Source organism: Hypanus sabinus, chromosome 4 (genome assembly GCF_030144855.1).
Source record: "Hypanus sabinus isolate sHypSab1 chromosome 4, sHypSab1.hap1, whole genome shotgun sequence".
Lineage (NCBI taxonomy): Eukaryota > Metazoa > Chordata > Chondrichthyes > Myliobatiformes > Dasyatidae > Hypanus > Hypanus sabinus.
This window is the reverse complement of record NC_082709.1, coordinates 153,504,392-153,532,152: the sequence shown is the minus strand read 5'-3', so window position 1 is coordinate 153,532,152 and position 27,761 is coordinate 153,504,392. Positions and strand designations below refer to the sequence as shown.

Sequence of the window (27,761 nt, the reverse complement as noted above, 5' to 3'; positions counted from 1 at the left end):
GACAAATTTGCAGAAGTATTTGAAAACACTGGTTTAGGGTGACCATGCCATATAAATATAACAAAATGTTCTTAATATTCTTGCTTTATTCTTTAGTTTCAAATAGAGCTGATGAATTTCTTCTGATTAACTATTAAAATAATATTAGATCATTTAAAATGGGGGTAAGTTTCAACATTTAAGAGAGATTTGGATCAGTACATGGATAGGAAGGGTATGGAGGGCTATGGTCCAGGTGCAAGTTGAGGGAACTAGGTGGATTAATGGTTCAGCACAGACTAAATGGGCAGAAGGGCCTGTTTCTGTGCTCTAATGTTCTGACTCTGATAATCTCTCTCTCTATTCAGGGAATCTTAATTCTGCACCCAACATTATCACACCACACTTTGCATTGATATATCAGACTGCTACGATAGTCCAAGGCATGATCCAAGCTCTCTAAACTGGTAGCTGAACAATTAGAAGATTAATGACGCACACAAGATGCTAGAGCAACTCAGCAGGCCGGCCAAAAGGGTAAACGGTCGACGTTTTGGGCTGAGATTCTTCATCAGGATTAGAGAAGGCAGATAAGAAGTCAAAGTTAAAAAGGTGAGGGGAAGAGGAGGAAGAAATACAGGGTGGCAGGTGAAAGGTGAAACTGGGAGAAGAGGAGTAGGTAAAGAGCTGGGAAGCCGATTGCTGAAAGAGATAAAGGGCTGGAGAAGGGGAAATATGGTAGGAGAGGGCAGAAGGCCATGGAGAAAGAGAAGGGGGAGGAGCACCAGGAGGTGGTGATGGACAGGTAAGGAGATAAGCTGAGAGAGGGACATGGGAATGGGGAATGGTGAAGGAGAGGAGGAGGTACAATTACTGTAAGTTTGAGAAATTGATGTTCATGCCATCAGGTTGGAGGCTACCCAGACAAAATACAAGGTGTTGCTCCTCCAACCTGAGTGTGGCCCCATCTTGCCAGTAGAGGAGGCCATGGATTGACATGTCAGATTAGGAAGTGGAATTGAAGTGCATGGCCACTGGGAGATCCCGCTTTTTCCAGTGGATGGAGAGTAGGTGCGTAATGAAGTGGTCCTCCAATCCATGTTGGGTCTCACCGATATACAGAAGGCCATACAGGGAGCACCAGGTAGTGTAGATAACCCACCAAGCTCACGGGTGTAGTGTCGCCTCACCTGGAAGGACTGTGTGGGGCCCTGAATGGTAGTGAGGGAGGAGGTGTAGGGGCAGGTGAGGCACTTGTTCCGTTTGCAAGGATAAATTCCAGGAGGGTGATCAGTGGGGAGGGATGAATGGATAAGCGAGTCGCGTAGGGAGTGATCCCTGTGGAAAGCAAAAGTGGGGGGGGGGGGGGTGGTGCTTGGTGATGGGATCCCATTGGAGATGACAGAAGTTTCAGAGAATTGTGTGGCTGGTGGGGTGGTAGGTGAGGGCAAGAGGAAACCTATCCCTGGTGGGGTGGTAGGTGAGGGCAAGAGGAAACCTATCCCTGGTGGGGTGGTAGGTGAGGGCAAGAGGAAACCTATCCCTGGTGGGGTGGTAGGTGAGGGCAAGAGGAAACCTATCCCTGGTGGGGTGGTAGGTGAGGGCAAGAGGAAACCTATCCCTGGTGGGGTGGTAGGTGAGGGCAAGAGGAAACCTATCCCTGGTGGGGTGGTAGGTGAGGGCAAGAGGAAACCTATCCCTGGTGGGATGGTAGGTGAGGGCAAGAGGAAACCTATCCCTGGTGGGGTGGTAGGTGAGGGCAAGAGGAAACCTATCCCTGGTGGGGTGGTAGGTGAGGGCAAGAGGAAACCTATCCCTGGTGGGGTGGTAGGTGAGGGCAAGAGGAAACCTATCCCTGGTGGGGTGGTAGGTGAGGGCAAGAGGAAACCTATCCCTGGTGGGGTGGTAGGTGAGGATGAGGAAACCTATCCCTGGTGGGGTGGTAGGTGAGGGCAAGAGGAAACCTATCCCTGGTGGGGTGGTAGGTGAGGGCAAGAGGAAACCTATCCCTGGTGGGGTGGTAGGTGAGGGCAAGAGGAAACCTATCCCTGGTGGGGTGGTAGGTGAGGGCAAGAGGAAACCTATCCCTGGTGGGGTGGTAGGTGAGGATAAGAGGAAACCTATCCCTGGTGGGGTGGTAGGTGAGGGCAAGAGGAAACCTATCCCTGGTGGGGTGGTAGGTGAGGGCAAGAGGAAACCTATCCCTGGTGGGGTGGTAGGTGAGGGCAAGAGGAAACCTATCCCTGGTGGGGTGGTAGGTGAGGGCAAGAGGAAACCTATCCCTGGTGGGGTGGTAGGTGAGGGCAAGAGGAAACCTATCCCTGGTGGGGTGGTAGGTGAGGATGAGGAAACCTATCCCTGGTGGGGTGGTAGGTGAGGGCAAGAGGAAACCTATCCCTGGTGGGGTGGTAGGTGAGGGCAAGAGGAAACCTATCCCTGGTGGGGTGGTAGGTGAGGGCAAGAGGAAACCTATCCCTGGTGGGGTGGTAGGTGAGGGCAAGAGGAAACCTATCCCTGGTGGGGTGGTAGGTGAGGGCAAGAGGAAACCTATCCCTGGTGGGGTGGTAGGTGAGGGCAAGAGGAAACCTATCCCTGGTGGGGTGGTAGGTGAGGGCAAGAGGAAACCTATCCCTGGTGGGGTGGTAGGTGAGGGCAAGAGGAAACCTATCCCTGGTGGGGTGGTAGGTGAGGGCAAGAGGAAACCTATCCCTGGTGGGGTGGTAGGTGAGGATGAGGAAACCTATCCCTGGTGGGGTGGTAGGTGAGGATGAGGAAACCTATCCCTGGTGGGGTGGTAGGTGAGGATGAGGAAACCTATCCCTGGTGGGGTGGTAGGTGAGGGCAAGAGGAAACCTATCCCTGGTGGGGTGGTAGGTGAGGGCAAGAGGAAACCTATCCCTGGTGGGGTGGTAGGTGAGGGCAAGAGGAAACCTATCCCTGGTGGGGTGGCGGGAAGACAGGCTGAGGGCAGACGTGTGCGAAATACAAAAGGTGTGAGTGAGGGCAGCGTTGATGGTGAAGGAAGGAAGGCCCCTTTCTTTGGAGGACATTTCTTTAGTTCTGTCATGGAAAGTGTCATCCTGAGAGCAGATATGGCGGAGATGAAGGAACTGAGAAAAGGAGACGGTATTTTTATAAGTAACAGGGTGGGAAAAGGTATAAACAAGAGAAAATCTGCAGATGCTGGAAATCTGAGTAACACGCACAAAATGCTGGAGGAACTCAGCAGGCCAGGCAGCATCTATGGGAAAAGCACAGTCGATGTTTCGGGTCGAGAGCCTTTGGCAGGACTGGAGAGAAAAAGCTGAGGAGTAGATTTGAAAGGTGGGGGTGGGGGGGGGGAGGGGAGAGAGAAACTCCAGGCGACAGGTGAAACCTGGAGGGGGAGCGACGAATGAAAGAGCTAGGAAGTTAATTAGTGAAACAGACAGGTCATGGAAGAAAGAAACAAAACCGGGGTGGGGTGGGGGGAGAGGAACGTCAACTGTTTTTTTTTGCCACAGATGCTGCCTGGCCTGCTGAGTCCCTCCAGTATTTTATGTGGGCAGAGGTATAGTCCAGGTAGTTGTGACAACCTCTGGAGAAAGAGATCAAGAAAGGGGAGGAAGGTGTCAGAGAAGGACTACATAAATTTAAGGGCAAGGTGGAAGTTAGAGGCAAAGTTAATGAGCTTTGCATGGGTGCAGGAAGCAGCACCAATGCAGTCGTTGATGTAGCGTAGGAAAATTTGGGGAGTGACACCAGTGTAAGCTTGGAACATTAACTGTTCCACGTAGCCAAAAGACAGGCATAGCTGGGACCCATAGGCTACACCTTTTGTTTGAAGGAAATGGGAGGACACAAAGGAGAAATTTAAAGAGTGAGGACAAGTTCTGCTAGACAGAGGAGAGTGATGGTGGAGGGGGAACTGGTTGGGTCTGGTGTTCAGAGAGCAACGGAGAGCTTTGAGGCCTTCTGGATGAAGGTTTAAAGGGACTGGACATCCATAGTGAAAATCAGATGATAGGGGTCAGGGAACTTGAAATCATTGAAAAGTTTGAGAGTGTGTGAGGTGTCACAGATGTAGGTAGGAAGGGACTGAACCAGAGTGGTGGCAGGGGAAATAAAACTGAATTGAGGAAAGCAGATACAAGATCAGTGGGGCAGAAACAATGGTGTCTAATGATTGTAGATCTTGGGTCGGACTAGTACAGCACCATACCCCCCCCCCCCCCACCACAATCTGGGGGTTTTATGGTGAGGTTAGGATTAGTGCAGAGAGAGTGGAGAGCAGTGTGTTAAGAAGGAGTGAGGTTGAAATTGGAGAGAGGAGTGGTGAAGTCAAGCCAGTTGGCAAAGCAGGCAGAAGAACAGAGGAGGGTGTCCAGGAAGAGGGGAAGGGGTCATCGGTGAATGGTGGGGAGACCTTGCCAAAGAAATGGGTATGGAGATGGTGGAAGGAGAGTTTAGCGTTAGGGTGGGCGTGGAACCCACTGAGGTGTGGGCATGGGGACAAAGGTGAGGCCCTTACCAAGGACAGATAAGGTCTCTGTGGACCCAAGAGCTGCTGGTGGGACCTGAGAGACACGGGATTGCAGAGTGGTGGTGGGCAAAGGGGAGACTGGTTTTCCATGTAAAGTCCCGCCCTGGAGGTGCTGTCGGTCAAGGTCCAGGCTGGAGTCAGGGTTGGAGATGGTGCTGACGGCACTTTGAAGGTACCCGAGGTTGTTGGAACCAGCATTGCTGGCCATGGAGCCTAGGTTCTGGATCTGCTCGGGATCGTTAGAACTGTTGAAGTCAGCAGCAGGGATCGCAGTCTGGAGTCGTCCGTGTCTGCCAGCGTTGGAGATAACAGATTCTGGTGTCTGTAGACGGGCGATCCTTTGATCCTTGCAGGATGTGAGAAGGGTGAAGAACCGGCGGTTGGAAGTGTGGAATTAGAAGATTAATTGACATCATGAAGAGCAGCCACAACTTTGAAGGATTAGCCTTTTCTGATCTTCAGAGCTTCCAGGTGTCACTGTTAACAATTGTACTGCCATTCTGTCATTATTTTGATTGACAGGTCAGGAGCTAGAAACTGACTGCACCTGGAACAAATAAAAATATTCCTGTCAACTTAATTAATTCCCATGATTCAATGGGCTTAGTCTGTGCCTCACCTTCATCCCTCAGGACGGATCATCAGGTTCACTGGTCTGATGGATGCAATTAGATACAGGTATCCCTCAGAGAAAGCAGATTAGATTTCAGTCAGTCTTGGGTTAACAGGTTTGGCATTCTGCCGCTTTCGCCTCCATCCACATGTTCGGACTGCTAGGGTTACTTTTTCACAATACTCGAGATGATGTGGAAGTCAGAGGCTCAGCTTCCTTCTCACCCTCTCATGGTATTTCAAGAATAGAGTTATTGAGAATGATCAATCTCCAGCAAATAACTTGCAGCAGCCACAAATTTGTATCCAAAATAAAACCACATGCTGGAAGTGATGTAATATTTGGGAAGCTCAGGGGTAACGTTCAACCAAATTGGTAGTAATCCTGTACCACCAATCTCTAGGGGAAAGTCAATCTGGCAAGTCTGCGTTCCCTAAGTTTTCCTCATTCCCACTCTACCTTTAGTGCTGTTCTTCCAGAGGAACGTCTGCAAAGTCTGACTGAATTCAGATAAGTTATCTCCTCTTTCTCACCCATCCAACTATGAAAGAAATTAGGCAGAATACACCCAGTGGCTACTTTTATCAGGCACCTCCTGTACCTAATAAACTGGTCACTGACTGTCTGTTCGTGATCATCTGCTCCTGTAGCCCACCCACTTCAAGGTTTGACACGTGGTGCATTCCAATATGCCCCTCTGCTACAACACTTCCTGTCAGCTTGAGCCAGTCTGGCTGTTCTCCTCTGACCTCTCTCATTTACAAGATGTTTTCACTAACTTGATGTTTTATTTTGTTTATTGCACCATTCTTTGTAAACTTTAGAGACTGTTGTACAGGAAAATCCTGGGAGATCAACAGTTTGAGATACTCAGACCACCTATCTGGCACCAGCAGCCATTCCGCTGTCAGAGCCACTTCGATCACATTTCTTCCCCCATTCTGATGTTTGGTCTGAACAACAACTGAACCTCTTGACTATGTCTGCATGCTTTTATGCATTGAGTTGCTGTCACATGATTGGCTGATTAGATATTTGCATTATGAGCAGATGTACCTAATAAAGTGGCCATTGTGTGTATCTCCTTTATGAACACATTGGCTTTCCTTAATGTTATTTTTATCTACAAACCATTATGTAATTTTTACATAACTTCAATAACTTTATAACAGTGTTAACCTCCCTGGTTTGTAACTTCCTGGAACATTTTAATTATCGATTAAAAATAGAAGTGTGATAACTGTTGTTCCTCTGTATTACGTGTGAAATGTTGGATGGCTGATGAAGTTCTTTACGACAGTATGACCTTGGGGAAAATGCTGTACAAATGTAAGACATTTTGTTTCTTTTGCTGTCAACAATTATTCCAATAGAGGGAATCTGAGCTGACTCTTAAATACTGTTGTCTACATCATTCCCATTCACAGGTGATGCAATGATTTCTGTTGTTATAATGTGCACATCTGTGGAATTTTCAAACGATAATATTGAAGATTCCCAACCTTAGCTTTCTGATGCTGCACTTTAAGCTGTCCAAACTTTGCCAAATTACTTTAACTCACAGATTTTTTGATTTTCACACAGGAAGTGAGAAGCAAGTCCAAGATTTGTGCCAATGTGTTTTGTGGTGCTGGACGGGAGTGTGCTGTGACAGAGAAAGGTGACCCCACATGCCTGTGCATCGAAGTAAGTTCACTGTCCGACCTACAGATTGTAAAATTAATTCTCAACTGCCACGTACCCAAATATAATATTTATCTTCATCCAAAATCTACCTTTCTGGTTTTCCCAAATACACTCAGCTGAGAGTGACGTTGCTGCCACTAAGACTTGCAAATGATTAACTATATATATAAAACACAATTAACTTAAAACTTCTCAACCAGCAAGGAAGGTCATTATCCCAGATTTACATTACTTGCTGTAGAACAGGATTCAGATGAAGTGACATATTCCAGTCACTGCTTGTAACTCATGTCACCCATCTATCATAGATGCGCCTACCACTGACTATTGAGGGCTATCTCATAGAAATATTGAAATTGGTATAGAATTTAAACATTCTGCCCTTCAGTCCTGCTGTGCCATTGAATGGGATTACAGTGCACAGATCCAGCAACCATCCTTAGTTCTATCCCATCCTCAAGTGATGTTAGTGTAGAATTTGGGTTTTCTCCCCCAGAATTCCTCGGGTTCTGATTTTGCTCCCACTTAGAGAAGACGTTTGAGTTGTTGGTTTAATGGTAGCTCTCACAGTAGTGATGCAATGGTAACTCTCACGGTAATAGTGATGCAATGGTAACTCTCACGGTAATAGTGATGCAATGGTAACTCTCACGGTAATAGTGATGCAATGGTAACTCTCACGGTAATAGTGATGCAGATGTAATGAGGATAAATTACAGGGGACATTGAGTGGGATAATAGCTGGAATAGATCTGAATCAAATGGCCACCTCCTACTTCATGTGGAAATAAGTCTGATTATTCCTGTTCATGCTTTCTCCCCATATCCATTGATCTTTTCAGTACCATATCTTAACTCTGTCCTGAATATACTTGATGACGACGTAGAAGGAACAAGGAATCAGAATTGGGTTTATTGTCACTGGCATATGACGTGAAATCTGTTAACTTAGCAGCAGCAGATCAATGCAATATATAATCTAGCAGAGAGCGAGAAAAAAATAAAAATTAAATCATTACGTATATTGAATAGATTATTTTAAAAATGTGCAAAAACAGAAATACTGTATACTAAAAAAAATGAGGCGGTGCCAAAGCTTCAATGTCCATTTTGGAATCAGATGACAGAGGGTAAGAAGCTGTTTCTGAATCGCTGAGTGTGTGCCTTCAGGATCCTGTACCTCCGACCTGATGGCAACAGTGAGAAAAGGGTATGCCCTGTGTTCTGGAGGTCCTTAATAATGGACGCTGCCTTTCTGAGACACCGCTTCCTAAAGATGTCTTGGGTGCTTTGTAGGCTAGTGCCCAAGATGGAGCCCCTCCATACCAGACAGTGATGCAGCCTGTCAGAATGCTCTCCACGGTACAACTATAGAAGATTTTGAGTGTATTTGTTGACATGCCAAATAGCTTCAAACTCCTAATGAAGTATAGCCATTGTCTTGCCACCTTTATGACTACATCAATATGTTGGGACCAGGTTAGATCCTCAGAGATCTTGAAACTCAGGAACTTGAATGAGGATTGGTGTGTGCTCCTTCATCTTACCCTTCCTGAAGTCTACAATCAGCTCTTTCGTCTTACTGACATTGAGTGCCAGGTTGTTGCTGCAGCACCACTCCACTAGTTGGCCTATCTCACTCCTGTACGCTCTCTCGCGTCACCACCTGATATTCTACCAACAAGGTTGTATCGTCAGCAAATTTGTAGATGGTGTTTGAGCTGTGCCTAGCCACACAGTCATGTGTATGTAGAGAGTAGAGCAGTGGGCTAAGCACACACCCCTGAGGTGGGCCACTGTTGATCATCAGCGAGGAGGATATGCTATCACCGATCCACACAGACTGGTCTTCCGGTTAGGAAGTCGAGGATGCAGTTGCAGAGGCCCAGGTTCTGCAACTTCTCAGTCAGGATTGTGGGAATGATGGTATTAAATGCTGAGCTGTAGTCGATGAACAGTATCCTGACGTAGGTGTTTGGGTTGTCCAGGTGGTCTAAAGTCGTGTGGAGAGCCATTGAGATTGCGCCTGCCATTGACCTATTGTGGCGATAATCAAATTGCAATGGGGCCAGACCCTTGCTGAGGCAGGAGTTCAGTCTAGTCATGACCAACCTCTCAAAGCATTTCATCACTGTCGATGTGAATGCTACCGGGCAACAGTCATTAAGGCACCCTTCTTTGGCACTGGTATAATTGTTGCCTTTTTAAAGCAATTGGGAACATCTGCCCATAGCAGTGAGGTTGAAAATGTCCTTGAATACTCCTGCTAGTTGATTGGCACAGGTTTTCAGGGCCTTACCAGGTACTCCATCAGGGCCTTCTGCCTTGCGAGGGTTCACTCTCTTTAAACACATCGGCCTCTGAGACAAACATCACAGGGTCATCAGCTGCAGCAAGCATCTTCACAGCTGTAGCTGTATTCTCCCTTTAAAAGCGGGCATAGAAGGCATTGAGTTCATCTGGTAGTGAAGCATCGCTGCCATTCATGCTATTGGGTTTCACTTTGTAGGAAGTAATGTCTTGCAAACCCTGCCAGAGTTGAATTTGATATCACCTCCAACCTGGTTCAAAATTGTCTCTTTGACCTTGAAATAGCCCTCTGCAAATCATACCTGGTTTTCTGGTACAGGCCTGGGTTGCAGGACTTGAATGCCACAGATCTAGCCTTCAGCAGATGGCACACCTCCTGGTTCATCCACAGCTTTTGGTTTGGGAATGTACAGTAAGTCTTTGTGGGCACACACTCATCCACACAGGTTTTAATGAAGTTGGTAACAGTAGGGAAGAGGTCCTACTGAAAGAATTTGAGCAGTAGGGGACTAAATTAAAAACCAAAACCAAAAAGGGTAATCACCTCTAGCTTGTTATCTGAGCCATGTGCAAAATGACACAGGGTTAATAAGATCAAAGAGCTAAATGCATGGCTCAGGGATTAGTGTAGGAGAAGTGGGTTTAAGTTCATGGGACATTGGCATCAGTATTGTGGATGAAGAGGAAAAGCAAGAGAAAATCTGCAGATGCTGGAAATCTGAGCAACACACACAAAATGCGGAGGAGCTCAGCAGATCAGGCAGCATCTTGAACAAGTGGGATCTCCCAGTGGCCTCCCATTTTAATTCCACCTCCCATTCCCATTCCCATTCCCATATGTCCATCCATGGCCTCCTCCACTGTCGTGATGAGGCCACACTGAGGTTGGAGGAACAAACAACACATTGTGTTCCGTTAGGGTAGCCGCCAACCTGAAGGCATGAACATTGATTTCTCTAACTTCTGGTAATGCTCCCCAAACCCCACCCCCTCCACTTCCTATCCCCTTTTCCCATCTCTCATCTCATATCCTTGCCAGGCCACCACCTCCCTCTGGTGCTCCTTCCCCCTTTTTAATGGCCTTCTGAGCCTTTCAACAATTAATTTCCCAGCTCCTTACTTCATCCCTCCCCTTCCAGGTTTCACCTATCACCCCGTGGTTCTCTCTGCTCCATCCCCACATCTACTCCTTAGCATTTTTTCTCCAGTCCTGCCACAGGGTTTTGGCCCAAATAATCGACTCTACTCTTTTCCATAGCCTAGCCTGTTGAGTTCCTCCAGCATTTTATGTGTGTTTGGGATGAAGGGAGCTGTTCCAATGGGACAGGCTCCCCCGAACCATAATGGGACCAGGATCCTGGCAAATACAGAACTAGAGCTGTGGATAGGACTTTAAATAGTAGGAGGTTGGATTCAACAGCTTGGAAAAGTAGGGATAAAGGGGAAGGAAATTGCAGGAGAGATTGTGGAAGTCTTTGGAATAAAAAGTAAGACAAAGTTTAGGAAGGGATAAGAAGTAACCAGGCAACATGGAGAGGATGGTGAATGCAAGACTGAAGGTGTTTGAATCATGCAGTGTACATAAAGTAAGTGATCTTGTGGTGCAGTTAGAAATGGGCTTGTATGACGTTGTGGGCACCACAGAATTATGGTTGGAAAAAGATCACAGACAGGAGCTTAACATCTAAGGTTATATATCATATAACAGGCAGATGGCCAAAGTAGGTGGGGAGGCTCTGTTGGTTTAAAATAAAATGAAATTCAATCCTTAGGAAAAAGTGATGTAGAGTCAGAAGATGTAGAATCCTTGTAGGTAGAGTTGAGAAACTGCAAGGGTAAAAAGACCTTGATGGGAGTTGGATACAGGCCACCAAACAGTAGCTAGCTATGATGTGGAGAACAAATTGCAACAGGAGATAGAAATGACATGTAAAACGGGCAGTGTTACAATGGGCATGGAGAATTTCAAAATGTAAGTAGGTGGGATGTGGGAAAATGAAGTTGGTGTTAAATCCCAAGAGAGGAAATTTGTAGAATGCATAAGAGACGGCTTTTTAAAGAAAGCATTTCTGGATCAGGTGTTGTGTAATGAACAAGATTTGATTAGGGATTGTAAGGTAAGCGGGTCCTTAGGAGGTAATGATCATAATATGATAGAATTCACCCTGTAGTTTGAGAGGGAGAAGCTAAAATCATGTATCAGTTGAAAGGGAACTAAGAGGCAGGAAAGAGGAGCTGTCCAAGTAGATGATACCAGCAAGGACGACGGTAATGCAAAATAAAGTGTAGCTGACATTCCTCAGGAACAAAGGGTGAAACCTCCCTGGGTCCCATCATTTCAGTCCTTTACCACCAACAGATTTCTCCAAATTGTAATTTTAAAGTGACATTGTTGAATCTAAGGAATGAATCAGAAATAAGAGAGCATTTGTTTACATTGACTTGGTTGCAAGGTATATTTAGGAATTCGGAAGCTTCTTTCATAAAGTGTAACATAAGTATGCTGATATATGTTCTGCTTGGCAGTGCATATCAAAACAAGTGATTTGTGGTTTTTGAAGATCATAATGTCCTGTGGAGAGGTTTATTAAAATTCCATTCACCAGAACTTTAAAGGATTAAACAAGTAATGATTAGATTAGGCATCAGAAGGAAACAAACAAGGTCTGTAGTCCTGACGAAGGGTCTCGGCCGGAAACGTCGACATCGCTTCTCCCTATAGATGCTGCCTGGCCTGCTGTGTCCCACCAGCATTTTGTGTGTGTTGTTGTTTGAATTTCCAGCATCTGCAGATTTCCTTGTGTAAGGTCTATATATTTTTCAAGAGGATACTATGCCTGATATATTACCTGTTATTTTAAAGAGCCATTTTTCAGCTTTATTGTCTAGTCAGTTGTGAATTGTACACCTAAGTTATGAAAAATCTGGACAGTAAAGTGTGATGTGCAACAGCCACTGCAGAAGTTATTGCTATTGCTAAAGCAGCATATGATACATTTGCATAGTATTATTCTGTCTGTATCCTTCAGAAAAAGGTAGTATCTGAACACTTAGAAAGTTGTCAGTGATTTTGAGAAAGAAAAATTATTTGTTAAATGTTTTGGAATTCTTTGAGGATATAACTAGCAAGGAACTGGTGGCTAAAGTCTGTACAGATTTCTAAAGGACAAAAAAGCTTCTGCAAAAAAAAACATGGTGTAATGCTGTTGAGATTAATAAAGTATGAAAAGAGAATTCATTAAGTGATTAAAAAGTGGTAAGGGGTCAGTGAGTTACATTCTGTACTTATTTTTAAGATGAAAAATTCAGTATAATGTATTCTTGATTTACTAAAGATTCAGACAATGGGGAAGTAAATTGTGAACATAAATTAATGGAGGGATGATGGTAAAGTGACTAAATTCGAGAGTAGAGGACTAACAGTGCAGAAATACAAGTTTAAATCCCACATGGCCACTGGGGAAGTTAAATAATTTAATAACCTGGAATTCCAAAGAAAACTAGTAATCTCTGGTAATGATGAAACTTCAGTTAATTCAGAATCAGATTTATTATAGTTGAATTACATCAGGGTTCCCCAATTAGTTTTCCACAAGGGCCATATTATGTCAAGCATGCCAAGCCAAGGGCCAAAACGTCCAGGGATTTTTTTTCTCATTGCGTCTGTAAGTTGTTTTATGGGCAGATGTTGTTGCTGTTATTAGCATTATTATTAGTAGTAGTAGTAATAATTTAGGCCTGGGATTCTCAAAGCCTGTGCTGTGGGTCACAGGAGAGTAAAAAATGCACTCTTTGAGCAAAATAATTCTCACTTCTGTCCCACACAAAGAGTTTTAGTAGTACTGCCTTCTCCACTGTTTCTGTTCCCTCATTTAATCTATTTGTTCTTTTTAATTAGGCTATGTAGCATTTGAAGTATGAAGTGTAGCTATAAATAAAATTATCAGTATTATTGTTGTACTATTATTATACCACATTAAGATTGCCAAATTGTCAAGGAAAATTGATTCACTCACCAGTCAGTGAGAGAAGTGACAGCGACAGGATGAGGCAATCCTTCTGACGTCAGGCCTGTATCCTGAGGCACTGGCCAAGGTGTGCATTGGAGAGTCTGTTTCTGTCCTGGTTCTTGATAGAGTTCATTGAAGAAAACGATGACTCGTGTACGTGGAGGGGAACAGTGTGAGTAGGAGCTCTCGTGTTTTTGAATTGAGCTTGGGGGGAACCACATTGATCCAAAAGTCACTCACCCCAACGTCCTTGTACTGTGCTTTGAGCAAATCAGATGTTCCCATTTCCAAGCCCTCCATCTGAAGAGTTGCCTCATCTATGGAAGGCACCAGCCTTTTGGCCTCTGCAGTCCCCTGGCCGTCAGCGGAAACAGAGGACGGCTGTCTCAGGAAGAGGAGGAAGTCACCGGACCTGGGCCTGTGGTCCGCCTGTTGGGGTTCTCTGACTTATGTGATGTGAAATTTGTGAGGTGGTGAAGTTAAAATCAATAAGCATCATGTGGTGAATGTTCCAGTGGTCAAGCAAAGGATGATGAGTATGCTTTGTGGAGGTTAGTTATCTCAACACCGAGACATCGTATTAGGTGTTTTTCTGGCGGTATCATGGACCTAATCATTATTGCCTGTTTCATCAGAGAATGTCCTTGCATCATAAGATCAGAACTGTGGATGGTCACTGATATTTGTACAATATTCAATTGCATTCACACCTTCTTAGCAATTGGAGCAGTCCCTGCCTGCATATAACAAGAGCCAGACAACATGCAGGTATGTACTGATGAGTGGTAGCATTTGTGCCATTAAAATGCTAGTCGAGGGTGTTCTCCAACAAGAGAAAATCTAACCACTTGCCCTCAGTTTTCAGTGGTGCTACTTCTGATGAATGCCCATCGTCCACAGTGTCACCATTAACCAGCAACTCAACTGAACTAACCAGGAACATGCCAGAGGTTCAGTGCCCTATTGTAAGTAACCCACACCCTGATGTCCTGTACCTTTATGAGGCGCAGATCAGGAGCCTAATAGAACAATCTCCACCTGCCTAAAAAAAAGTGCAGCACAATTTTGGAGAAAGAAAACACATCAGTCACCCAAAATGTTAATTCCACCAGTATCTGCTACCTGGAGAATGTGCCATCTACAAAAGGCGGTGCAGCTACGTGCCAAATTTACTTCAACACCACTTCCCTGACCAGTAAGTCTGCAGCTCAGGAGGATAAATAAGTAACTAAGTAATTAGAGAGAGAATCAGGAACGGACCACTCAGCCCATTAAACCTGTTCCACCATTTACTTATTTACACTATAGCACAGAACAGGCCCGTCCAGCCCACCAAGCCACTGATTTAACCCTAGCCTAATCACAGGACTATTTACAATGACCAATTACCCTGCTGACCGGCACCCCTTTGGCCTGTGGGAGGAAGCTGGAGCACCTGAAGGAAACCCATGCCCATGCAGGGAAAACGTACAGACTTTCTTACAGAGAACATTGGAATCAAACTCTGAACGCAATGCGCCTCAAAATGCAATAGCATTGAGCTGCCCGCTACATTACTCACCATGATCTAATTGTAACTACCTGCCTGCCTGCCTGCAATACTCTTTCACTTCCTTGGTGATCGGTATTTACCAGCTTCTGCCTTGAGCAAATAAGAGAGTTTCAAAGATTCATGACCTGAAATGAAATTCTGCCCTGTCTGTCTTCAGTTGGTATGCTCTTATTATTAAATAGTGACTCCCAGTTGAGTTTCTCTCATGAGAAACATTGACTGACTGACCCTCCAATCTTGCATCTTTCTAACAACCCCTCACACTGACTTAAATTCCAGCTAGTACAAGCTAGGTTGTCCACTCCTGTGATACTGGTGTGTACTCTCACTAATACTGACTGTAACGGGAGTATCACTTAGATTTGATATTTATGAGACCATGCGTGGGCTCCTGTCGTTCATAAGCAATGGGTCAAGATTCTAGGATTGTCTAAGCAACAGCGTGCTGCATGTAGCTTCCCAGAAAGTCCGCAGCAGTTCAAGAAGATGGTCCACTACTGCTTCCCATGTGCATTAAGTGTGGTAACGCACAGATCCTGACGGGTAAATGATGAGCAAAATTAAGGTGGATGGCATACCATTGGGGATCTATGAGTTTGCCATTTTGGTCGGAAGAATAAAAAACATTTTTTAAGTGGTAAAAAAAATACTAAATGCTAGTGCTCAGAGACATAATATTCAGACTAAACAAATTACTTAGATGGTAGATGGAATTTTGCCCTGCATTGCCAGAAGAATAGAGGCAATCTTGCCACAGTGGCATATGGAACATTGTCACCTTTGGTCACTGTATTTATGGACTGCCTTAAATGTTAGTACTTTGTTAGATAGGTAGAACCAAATCCAGAGGCAGTATTCCTGATATCTCCTCACACGTGTCTTGTAAAATTGTAACAAAACATCCCTGTTCTTAAACTCTGAACCTTTAGCAATGAAAGGCAACATTTGCTTTGTTTATAATAACTCATCTTATCTGAAGACTGCATAGGTTGAGATCTAGAACACAAACAGAGGATTGGGATTTAGAAGTAAAACAGGTATCTGGAAGTACTCAGCAGATCAAGCAACATCAGTCGTGACAAACGATGCAGGGTCTCAACGCTAAACGATGGCTTACACCTTAGCTGCTACCTGTCCAACGTTTTGTTTTTGTACATGTTGGACCTGCCCCCTAACCTTTTGTGATTCATGTACAGGAACACTTCTAAGCTGTTCCTGTACTTCTAAGTAAAATTCATGGTGGATTATAGCTAAACTAATAAGAAGCATTAACCTATACATTTAAATGATGAAGTGGATTAATTGAGTGTTTCAGAAGTGTAATCATGCTGCTGGAAATATGTAGGTTCACTGGAGGAACGAGGTAAGAACTTAGAATTGAAAGATGATCGTGAAACAGGAATTCTGCTTTCTCAAAAGTGACATTGCAAGAGTAAGCATTATTTCTAATTTGCATTTTTATTCCTTATTTCCAATACCTGTAATATTTTGATTTTATTTCAGAAGTACACTTTTAAAAATGAACAATGCTATAATCTCAGTTATGTTGGTCTTGAATTACACAGTAAGTTTAATACATGCAAATAGTGGAAAGGGCCATCACAGCTTTCTAATGCAGTTTGATATTCCTTTCATTTGCTCCAGGAATGCAAACATCACAAGAGGGTGGTGTGTGGAAGCAATGGGAAGACTTATCGTAACCACTGTGAGCTTCATCGTGATGCATGTCTGACCGGGATGAAGATCCAGGTTTCTCATGATGGGCATTGTGAAGGTAAATCTGAGACCACTTTGTCAAACATTGAATAATGTCACCTGGTGATAACTTGTGTATTTCTCCTTTCACCAATTGCCCACTCTCCCCTCCTATCAGATCCTTTCTTCTCCAGCCCTTGACCTTTTCCACCTAACTGGCTTTACCTATCACCTTCCAGTTAGTCTATTTCCTCTCCAACCATCTTTTAAAACATAGAACATAGAAAACCTACGGCACAATACAGGCCCTTCGGCCCACAAAGCTGTGCCAAACATGTCCTTACCTTAGAACTACCTAGGCTTTACCCATGGCCCTCTATTTTTCTAAGCTCCATGTACCCATCCAGGAGTCTCTTAAAAGACCCTATCGTTTCCGCCTCCACCACCACTGCTGGCAGCTATTCCATGCACTCTGTAAAAAAAACTTACCGCTCTCATCTCATCTCTTTTAAGCACCTTAAAACAATGCCTCTCATGCTAGTCATGTCAGCCCTGGGGAAAAGCCTCTGACTATCCACACGATCAATGCCTCTCATCATCTTGTACACCTCTATCAGGTCACCTCTCATCCTCCATTGCTCCAAGGAGAAAAGGCTGAGTTCACTCAACCTATTCTCATAAGGCATGCTCCCCAATCTAGGCAACATCCTTGTAGATCTCCCCTACACCCTTTCTATGGTTTCCACGTCCTTAATGTAGTGAGGCAACCAGAATTGGGTACAGGCATTTCTTCCCCCAACCCCTCCCTCCCCACTTCCTTTGCAGTCCTGATGAAGGGTTTCAGCCCAAAATATCAATTTATTTATTTATTGTAATTTTTTGATTTTTTTTTACTCTTTTCCATAGACGCTGAGTTCCTCCAGCATTTTGTGTGTCTTTCTAATACATTCCTTGTGTTTCCTTTTCAGAAAAGAAGAATGACAAGGCCATAGCCAGCAGTCCAGGTGTGGGATAAGTAAATGAGTTCAGCAATTGTGGGGTTTTGATGTCTGTGTGTATGATTATCTGTACACTGAGCTCTGACTTTAATTGTGTTATGGCATCTGTTAATTATAGCGAGTGGAGAGGAAAACAATGTTGCCTCATTTCAAGTCAAGAAGTTCAAGCACGACCATGGAACCAACCTGAGAACTTAGAATATGGATAGCCTCTTCAGATTCCAGTAATAAAATTATTGCCCTGCCTCAAGAACGTCACCTAGTTATATTTTCCATATAAACAGTCTAGATATCCTTAGTTCAGTAAGACTGGAATATTTAGATATCTCGATTCTCTAACTGGATAGTCATCATTAATGTCCTCAACATGGGATGGAAGAATGTTCATCATGTGTCCTACAATGGCTTAAGTCATATCCTTATACACTCACCTAGAGCAGCGGATTGGCATAAATGAACAAAAAGCACCAATGAGTTTTATTGACAGGTCCAATTTCTAGCAGCTGTTGAAAGTTTTGCAAAATCCATCTTAACATTCAAATCAGTTGTATTTTGTGAGTGTTATGCACTCCTGCTTTGTAAGACACTGCTGGCATGTCTCAGTGTCAGTGGAAAACAGACGAACCCCCTGCACTGCCAAAGTCTTAAGCTCTGCCTGTAAGATCCTGGCTATGTCCATCGGATTCCACAGAAACCTGCTGAGACTCCCCAGTATTTATGCAACAGAATTGGCTCTCAGATCCAGCTACAGATTAGACCCGTCAGCCGTTTCTATGGAAATGATGGCTAGCTTTGTGAATGTGAGAAGAATTTCTTCCTGCTGAGCCATGTGTAGAAAGCTCGTTGTAATAATTACAACTCATACTTCCTTTCATACTGATTGACAGAACATTCTGTTGACTTCCAATGAGCTTTAAGAAGTTTGTTGTGGATACGAAATAAAAAGTTAAACTATTAGTGTCACTCATCTAATTATGGTGGCTGCAGTTATTTCATTATTCTGCAAAGTTAAAAGAAAAAGAAACATGAGAAGGCTTCTTGGTTTTGGATTCCAACATTAAATGATTGTTATGATGTGACATTTGAAGTACTTAATTATATTTTATTACATTATTGCAATTATACAAGAAGCAGCAATGTTGCATTATTATAAGTACAGATTAGAATTAAGGGTAAGGGTTGTGGAAAAATTCACCCGATAGTTCAGTAACTAGAAGGCTTTCGAAGGCGAAATTTTGAGAGTGCAGAGTTTGCATGTTCCTGCCAGGATTAAAGGCAAAGTTAACAGGCATAGGGAACCTTGGTTTTCAAGGGATATTTGCGATCTGGTTAAGAAAAAGAGAGAGGTGTATAGTAGGTATAAGCAACAAGGAACAAATGAAGTACTTGAAGATTAAAATCATGCTAATACTTTTCCTCAAACCACTTTGCTGAAAATTATCTTTTGATCTTTATGACATTTAGACTGAAGTCTCAAGATGATGCAAAAACTGTTTTCGCAATAATTTTTGAAGTCCAGAGTACAATAGATTTTGTTTTAACACACTGGGCTATAACTCAATCCTGTACATAAAGATTACTGATATTAGATTGAAGTATGAAGTAATCTGTAGATTTTATGGTATTCTACATGTTCCACTGGGATGATAGTTGGTCTTTTCATTGAACAGGCCTACTGAGCAATGTAAAACGATTTCTCTTCTAGTTGTTTGCTATCAGTCAGATCGGGACGAGCTTCGACGCCATGTCATGGAATGGCTGGAGACAGAAATTGTTCCCGATGGCTGGTTCTCCAAGGGCGTCAACTATACAAACATTCTGAATAAATACTTCAAGGTAGGCATGGCCTTATCTGCAGTACAACAAAAGTAAAGCTGAGAATGTGGTTATCACTATGAGCGTGAGTTCTGAAGTGTTATGGGAAAAAGAGGCACAAGGCATAGCCACAGGGAGTATAAAAGGAGCATGGAAATTGTACCTGTTACTTGGGTTGTTCTAAATACAGAGAGGCATAGGAGGCCTACTCAGATTCCTTGGGAGGGAATTTTGCTTAACAGAAACTGGAAGGTAGTTTCTGGATTAGTCCATGTCCTGTATATCAGTAAGTAAAGAATTAGGGGAGAAGATTATTTTATGCTGTGAGAGGTTTAAACTCTTTCGGTTAGGGGATGGTCAGAGAAGTATAACCTGGAAAAGAAGAAAAAACGTAATGAAATTTAAAAAGCACCAGATGAAGGAATAATAAGCCTTAATTCAGGATCAGGCCAAGACAAAGTACCAAAGATCCAAGAGAAGTATACACTGTATGTATGTAAGCGCAAGAAACGTATCAATATTGAGGTCTAATTAATCACTAGTGATTATAATTTGTGAGAGTAAGAGACTTGGGGGTGGGGGGGGGAAGGGGTCAGAAAAGGTTTGAGGCATTTCATGGCTATTAAGATGTTACAAAAAAAGATCAAGAAAGAGAATCAGTGTTACTGATTAAGGAGAGCCTTTACCTCAAGCCATGGTGCACTTTCCAAAGACGTATGGGTAGGGTTGGTAAGCTGTGGGCACGCTATATTGGCACTGGAAATGTAGCAACACTTGTGGGCTGCTTTGCTCAATCCTCATTGATGAGATTTGTTGCAAACGATGCATTTCACTGTAGGTCTGGATGTACATGTGACAAATAAAGTTAATCTTTAGTGTTTTATCCAAAGAGCAATACTAATAATGATCTTAAAAGTATTACAGATGCCTTTCGTTAATTTTAGTTTGTGATACGATGAAGTGAAAGACAGCGGCAGACAAAATTTTGAAACTGCCATTGGCACAGGGCAGCTAATGCACCTGTCAGAGCCAGTTTTGTAATTGAAAGCTGATGGTTATGAACCCTGTGCAATTGAATTCACACTGTTAAATCATAAAGGATGAAGTGAAGGAATTTCGATATACATGTATTTGTACTGTGAGCACTGGCAACATGAAAAAGAAGCAAGAATTAATGCTTATGTACAGTCTGGAACAGTGTAGATAGCAGGTTTTCTATCCGAGTTTGGGCCTTTATATTTAAAAACTGAATTCCATTCTGTTTTTTGCTGAATGTTTTTGAGTGGCTTTGAATGTGGGTTTTTTTTGGACTTGAAAATGGTAAATTTCATAAGTAATGATGGTCACATGTATGTTTGAAAGGCGAGAAGAAATTAGTGTTGATGTGGGGAAAATGCAGGAAAGAAATGTTTGTATTCATGTAATGGATTGAAAATGTTACTTCGACCAATTTTCCTGAGAAATGCTTAACAGTTCCATGCAGAACCCCCCTGTATGTCAAGGAAATCAGAATTCCCATGTAAATAAGAAGACCCAGTCTTCCTTAGAGATGCTGAGTGGCATGTTGTGAACGATACTGGAATGATGAAATCCAGCACCAATACCTTGCAGATAGCCAGCAGCTATTCAGCAATTTACGTTCACTTCATTGGAGAAGAATAGCTGGAATGAAAATAGACCACATTTCTAATTTGATTTGTAAGTGTTTTATTTTTAATTTTTCAAATACTTTTTATACTTTTTGAATGACCGGATCTTTCAACCGTGTTTGATAGCTGACATAAGTTATAAGACAAAGCTTGGCTAGTTCTGAAAGACTCCTTGCAGATGTTATTTGTAGCTAGAAACCCTGCACTGCAGAGAGCCTCGCTCACTAGGTTGGAGCTGACTTTGTGCAGGAAATTTGAAGATGCTTAAAGGACAAATGTAGAAGTGGCAGAAGGGTGAACGATTGACTGAGGTGGCTTACTCCTCACAAGAGATTACGGGGCAATATTTTGTAATACATATTCATTGGTGTGGAGAATATTGCAGGAATTTGTATCTTCAGCTACTTTGCTTAGAAGTTTTCTAGTCTACAAGAGACTTAAGTATGCATTTTCATTAGGTTAACACTCACTGCATATGAAAGTCAAATTCGCAAACTCCCAAAATTAGGAATTTAGAAGGATGAGAGGGGATCTGATTGAAACATATAAGATCATTAAGGGATTGGACACACTGGAGGCAGGAAGCATGTTTCCGCTGATGGGTGAGTCCAGAACTAGAGGCCACAGTTTAAGAATAAGGGGTAGGCCATTTAGAACAGAGATACGGGAAAACTTTTTCACCCAGAGAGTGGTGGATATGTGGAATGCTCTGCCCCAGAAGGTAGTGGAGGCCAAGTCTCTGGATGCATTCAAGAGAGAGTTAGATAGAGCTCTTATAGATAGCAGGGTCAAGGGATATGGGGAGAGGGCAGGAACGGGGTACTGATTGTGTATGATCAGACATGATCACAGTGAAGGGCCGAATGGCCTACTCCTGCACCTACTGTCTATTGACATAACATCTGCTTGGCCTTCATAAGGGGTGTTACTCAGGAAAAAGAAGTGGGTTGCAGTTGGATTCTTAAATTGGCATTTAGGTCTCCCACCTGCAAAACTACCATGAAAATTTGGAAGCTAAAAGAAAAAAAACTTACTATTCCATAGATGCGTCCCTGAAAATGATCTGCTAGGAAAATGCTAGGATGCTTAATGTAAGCCAAAGTACTCAATACCAAATTATATTTTGAAGGTATTAAATCCTGGGACATTACAGAGAACAAACTATATGTTGTATTGGAGCTAGAATTGGGTTAGAATTTGTATTGGGTTGTATTGGGTTAGAATTTGTAACAGGAACGAAGTGGCAATTAACTTCTGGGCAATCAACAAACTAACTAGTTATAGTTGGATCATGTGGTGAAATTACTTTGGTACCAGGAGACTTTTAATATAAAAGAAACATTGCTTGGGGGCATTGCTGGAACCCGGAGTTGATTGTCTTACATTCTGTGGAAGCCTCATATCCACATCCCACAAAATCACCTCCACTAACACACTTCTGAATGACAAAGTAATGCACAACAGCAGGTAGCTGGAATTAACAAGAAGTGATAGGCTGCCTCTGGGACCTAACTCCTAAAGTAATCAGGAATGACCCTAATTCAGAGGGTCCATTACTGAGGATCCTGCTGGTGACCTCAAACCGACACTTTCTCAATTTCCCATCATTTTTTAATTTTTGAGATGCGGATAGTGTAATCTTGTATTTCTCGCTTACTTGTCCTTGGTTCCAGTATTAATTTTACTCTCTTCCATCCAGCCTAATAAGAGCCATATACATGAATGTTTCTTACCATAATGACCCCAGCAGACATTGCCTGTGCAAGTCCTTGCCAGCTCTGAGCTTGAAACCGTGGCTGCAGTAGGTGTCAGATATCTCTGTTGATGTGGAGGCATCTCACATGTCATGCCGAATCTTTGCAAACTTCTAAAGAAGTGGAGGCACTGCCATGCTTTCTTCGTAATTGCACTCACGTGCTGGACCCAGGACAGGTCCTGCAAAATAATACCTTGAGGAATTTAAAGTTGCTGACCCTCTCCACCTCTGATCCTCCAATGAGGACTGGCTCATGGGCCTCCGGTTTCCTTCTCCTGAAGTCAATAATCAGCTCCTTGGTCATGCTGATTTTGAGTAAGAGGTTGTTGCAATGTCACCACTCAGCCAGAAGAACTTTATTGATGTACTACATCAGCATCCTGCCCCCGTCAGCCAACAACTTCCTTTTAAAACATCTTGGTAGCTCTTTGTGTCCTTTGCTCATTCTCCTTGCTCATGCTGTGCTGCAAAAGGAATGCCTACTAATCCACCCATGTCTAGGAGTAACCAGTTAATGGAGTAGCTTTGAAGTCAGGTCAAAGTTCTTCACGCTCCCTGAAGATTTCAGTAACTCTAAAGTAGTACAGAAAATCAGCAAGTGTTTATTGAGTTACGGCAACAGAAAGTAAAAGTATTGAAGCAAATGCATTCTTGTAAACTAAACTGTCAGGTTTAACATTAAGGAGATGACAGAGGAGTGGGCCTGTGGAGGAGATGACATTGCAGATTATCAGCTGTAACTTTGATATTCTGCCAAACATCCACAGTGGCTGTCATACCTTTTAGATTATAGCTGCATATTTCTATAGAATATAATATTGTGTGGAACTAGCTAACATAGAATTTAAATGCAAAACTAAACCAATCACTTCATTGTTTTGCACATTCATATGCCTGCCTAAGAGGTTGTTTTTTTTTAAATCCCATTTGCCTCCAATACCAACCCTAGTAGTGCATTCCATGCATTCACCATTCTGTATATATAATCAAATCTTGACAGCACATCTCCTTTGAATGTACCCCCTCTCACTTTAAATATATGCCTTCTGGTATTAGACATTTGAATTGAATTGAATTGAATCGACCTTATTACCTCATTCATATACATGAGGAGTAAAAATCTTTATGTTACGTGTCCGTCTAAATGTGCAACGTGCAATTTATATTAATTTATGATAAATAGTATGTACAACAGGATAGCAATAAATACAGTTGTGTCAATATGAATTAATCAGTCTGATGGCCCGGTGGAAGAAGCTGTCCTGGAGCCTGTTAGTCCTGGCTTTTATGCTGCAGTACCATTTCTCGGATGGTAGCAGCTGGAACAGTTTGTGGTTGGGGTGACTCGGGTCCCCAATGATCCTTCGGGCCCTTTTTACACACCCATCTTTGTAAATGTTCTGAATAGTGAGAAGCTTGGCTGTCACACCACTCTCTGCAGAGTCCTGCGATTGAGGGAAGTACAGTTCCCATACCAGGCAGTGATGTAGCCAGTCAGGATGCTCTGAATTGTGCTCCCATAGAAAGTTCTTAGATTTTGGGGGTCCACACCAAACTTCTTCAACCATCTGAAGTAAAAGAGGCATGATTGTGCTTTTTTCACCACACAGCTGGTATGTACAGACCACGTGAGATCCTCAGTGATGTTTATGCCAAGGAACTGTTCACGCTCTCAACCCCAGATCCATTGATATCAACAGGGGCTAGCCTGTCTCCATTCCTCCTGTAGTCCACAACGAACTCCTATGTTTTTGCGACATTGAGGGAGAGGTTGTTTTCTTGGCACCACTGTGTCAGGGTGATGACTTCTTCTCTGTAAGCTGCCACATTATTATTTGCGATAAGGCCAATCTGTGTAGGGTTGTCAGCAAATTTAATTAGCAGATTGGAGCAGTGGGTGGTGACACACTCATGGGTGTACAGAGAGTAAAGGAGGGGGCTTATTACACAGCCCTGAGGGGCACCTGTGTTGAGGGTCAAAGGGGCAGAGGTGAGGGAGCCCACTCTTACCACCTGCCAGCCATTTGACAGGAAGTCCAGGATCCAGCTGCACAGGGCAGGGTGAAGGCCGAGGTCTCTGAGCTTCATGTGGAGTCTAGAGGGAATTACGGTGTTGAATGCTGAACTGTAATCCAAGAACAGCATTCTCACATAAGCATCCCTCTGTTCCAGATGTGTAAGGATGGTATGTTGAGCTGTGGTTATTGTATCAGCTGTCAATTGGTTGTATCGGTAGGAAAATTGTAGGGGGTCATGTGCGGGGTGGTAGCATGCTGCAGATATAGTCCTTGACCAGCCTCTGAAAGCATTCACTTACTATTGAGGTGTGCATTTCCCCCCTCAGCCTTGGCCGCAGCAGCAAAAACATCACATCTGTCCAGCCTCTCCTTAAAGCATGTACTTCCTATTAAGAACATAAGAAATAGGAGCAGGAGTAGGCCATCCGGTCCATCGAGCCTGCTCCACCATTTAATAAGATCATGGCTGATCTATCTGTAAACTTAGCTCTACCTACCTGCCTTTTCCCACAATCCTTAATTCCCCTGCTATGCCAAAGAAAAATCTAGGCAGCATCCTGCTAAACTTACTCTGCACCCTCTTCAGAGCGTCTATATCTTTCCCCTAACGGTGCGAGCAGAACTTTATCAATACTCCAGTGTTTTATGAAGCTGAAGCATAACTTCTTAAATGTGGAGCTTAGAAGAATAGGGGGCTGTGGGTAAAGCCTGGGTAGTTCTAAGGTAGGGACATGTTCAGCACAGCTTTGTGGGCCGAAGGGCCTGTGTTGTGCTGTATGTTTTCAATTTTCTATGTTCTTAACTCTTGAACTCAGTATCTTAACAAATATGGGCAATATGCTTTCTTTACCACCCTATCAACCTGTGTAGCCCGTTTCTGGGAGCTATGGATTTGGATCTCAAAATCCCTCTGTACACCAACAACGTTAAGACTCCTGCCATTACTGTATACTGTCCCCTTATGTTTAAAGATTTAATGCTGACATTTAAAATTTAATGCACCACTCCTGTGGATATTTTTAAACCACGTTCCCCACAGATCTTTCTCCTGCCAAACCAGCATATCACTGCTCCTCATCCTGTCTTACATATCAGTGCAGTTACAGCAACCAGAAATGCTGAGCTGCAGAACGTATGAAATACTTCATACACACAATGTAGATAATTTCTAATGATGACCTCCACCTCAATAAAATGAATGCAAACCTTTCAAGCTACAAGATCTTTTAAATTGTCAAAACCCCTTTCAGCTGCTGCAGGTACTTCGTAAAATTGAATTTAATTCTTTTTAATTTCAACAGAAAACTCCATCGGAGTTCTCAAGGGTTGTGGTGTTGGTACAGGGGTCGGGCACTAAGATGGAGAGTTGGAAATTTCAGCTTGCTGGTATTCCACAAACACATTAACGATATGGTTTTGTTTTCAGCCTGATCTGTGGGTACAATCAGATTTCAGAGAAGTGAAGTCTGGAAGATCGGTTGATTTTAGCCATATGCTCCTTACTACATACAGATGCCTTGAGTGCAAAAATACCAGTGCCCTGACTGCCCTGTTTAAGTTTACTGAGACTGACTCTGCCACCATTCTTTTCCACAGGTTTTCTATTGATCATCTCCCATATTTTTTACAGATCTGCAGATGACCCATTTTTACAGAGTTAGGAATGTTGATCAGAAGAACGCTTCACATCTGTTCTATTCCAACATTTTTTAGGTCATTTGGGTTTCTTCATGTTCTGCTTTTGAAAGAACCTTAATTTTATTTTTGGCAGAGTTATGATGGTGGCGACTCCTACTTAGATTCTAATGAGTTCCTGAAGTTCATCGAGCACAACGAGACTGCTATCAACATTACCTTGCGTGTTGAGGAAGACGAGACCAAACTTCTTCGGTAAGGCAGGAAGTGAGAGGAATTTTTCAGTTGATACACTGTCTTCAGTTGGTTGTAGAACTAAACAATCTGACTAATTATGGGACAGTGTAGTAACTAAAGAACAGACAAAGGACCAAATCTGCTCCAGCTACAGGCCCACAAGGTCAAAGGCTAATGATGAACAAAGTTTGTCTACTTTGTGTGTATTAAGTACCTGTAGCAGCTGAGGTTTATTGTAAAAAAATCTGATTAACGTAAAGAAACTCATTTGATTGAAACCTGGAGTTAAGAAGTCTAACTCTCTGTCCATTATTCCTCAGAAATCTCTTTGAGGTAGAACATTCATGGTTTCACATGACTGATGAAGGATGAATGAGCTGGTATTCTTGTCTAGACAGTTCGTTTACCCACACCCTCTTGGCTTTACCACATATAGTACAGTAAAGTTCCAACAGTCCCCTACGCAATATTTTGGAAATCCCAGTTGTTAAGCATCTGTTTCATATTGCTCCCAATAAAAATACCAAAACTCTGTTTCCCATGACTCCCTGTTGTCCACATTCCCCTTAAGTTCATTGGGGCCCCATTTTGCATGCCTGCTTGCTTCATCTTTTACTCACTGAGACCCTATTCCACTGCTCCACTTGACTCACTCTGAGCACTATTACACCACTATGAAACATTTTTTTAAAATAAGCTAAAAGTGTTTTGGGGTATCCACATGAATAACATCCAATAGAATGTAAATCTTCTAGCCTAAACCACCAAAGTCCCAAGGGTGCCAGAGTTCTAGCACATTAGCCAATTAAATAGGGGAAAAGGCAAAGGCAGAGTTTAAAAACCGCTATCTTTAGGTGACATCTTGTCTGCGGACTGCTAAGGTCTATTTGAGTAGACGCATTTGACACAAACATCTACAACTAATCTCAGTTGAAATATAACTATCGTGGCACTAGAATTATGTAAAGTGAATGAGACTCTCTTCCTCTTTCCAGATTGCCTTCAGGGTGGGCAGGAAAAGTCCTAATGAGCTATGAGGGCACTTTTATCAGGATAAAAGACTTGGATATTAATTTAAACCAGGGATTCCTAACCCTTTCTTTTGCCATGGACCAATACCATTAAGCAAGGACCCAGGTTAGGAACCCCTGATTTAGACCATAAGACATAGGAGCAGAATTTGGCCATTTGGCCCATTGAGTCAGATGAGAATTAAGGGCAAGTGACAAGTCTATGGAAAAAAGTTCACCTGAGTACAAAATGTATTTTTAAAAACATGTTCTTAC

At 43.1% G+C, this 27,761-nt stretch overlaps 1 protein-coding gene across 1 annotated transcript in view; it reads left to right on the top strand.

Moving 5' to 3' along the window:
* The window catches only part of fstl1b (follistatin-like 1b), a 127,018-nt gene that overhangs the window by 81,529 nt on the left and 17,728 nt on the right, over window positions 1-27,761 (top strand). The window contains exons 3-7 of the mRNA XM_059968465.1: window positions 6,699-6,800; window positions 16,317-16,446; window positions 17,336-17,371; window positions 19,071-19,201; window positions 26,375-26,493. Coding sequence (XP_059824448.1) covers window positions 6,699-6,800; window positions 16,317-16,446; window positions 17,336-17,371; window positions 19,071-19,201; window positions 26,375-26,493 — 518 coding nt within the window. The remainder of the gene's footprint in view (window positions 1-6,698; window positions 6,801-16,316; window positions 16,447-17,335; window positions 17,372-19,070; window positions 19,202-26,374; window positions 26,494-27,761) is intronic.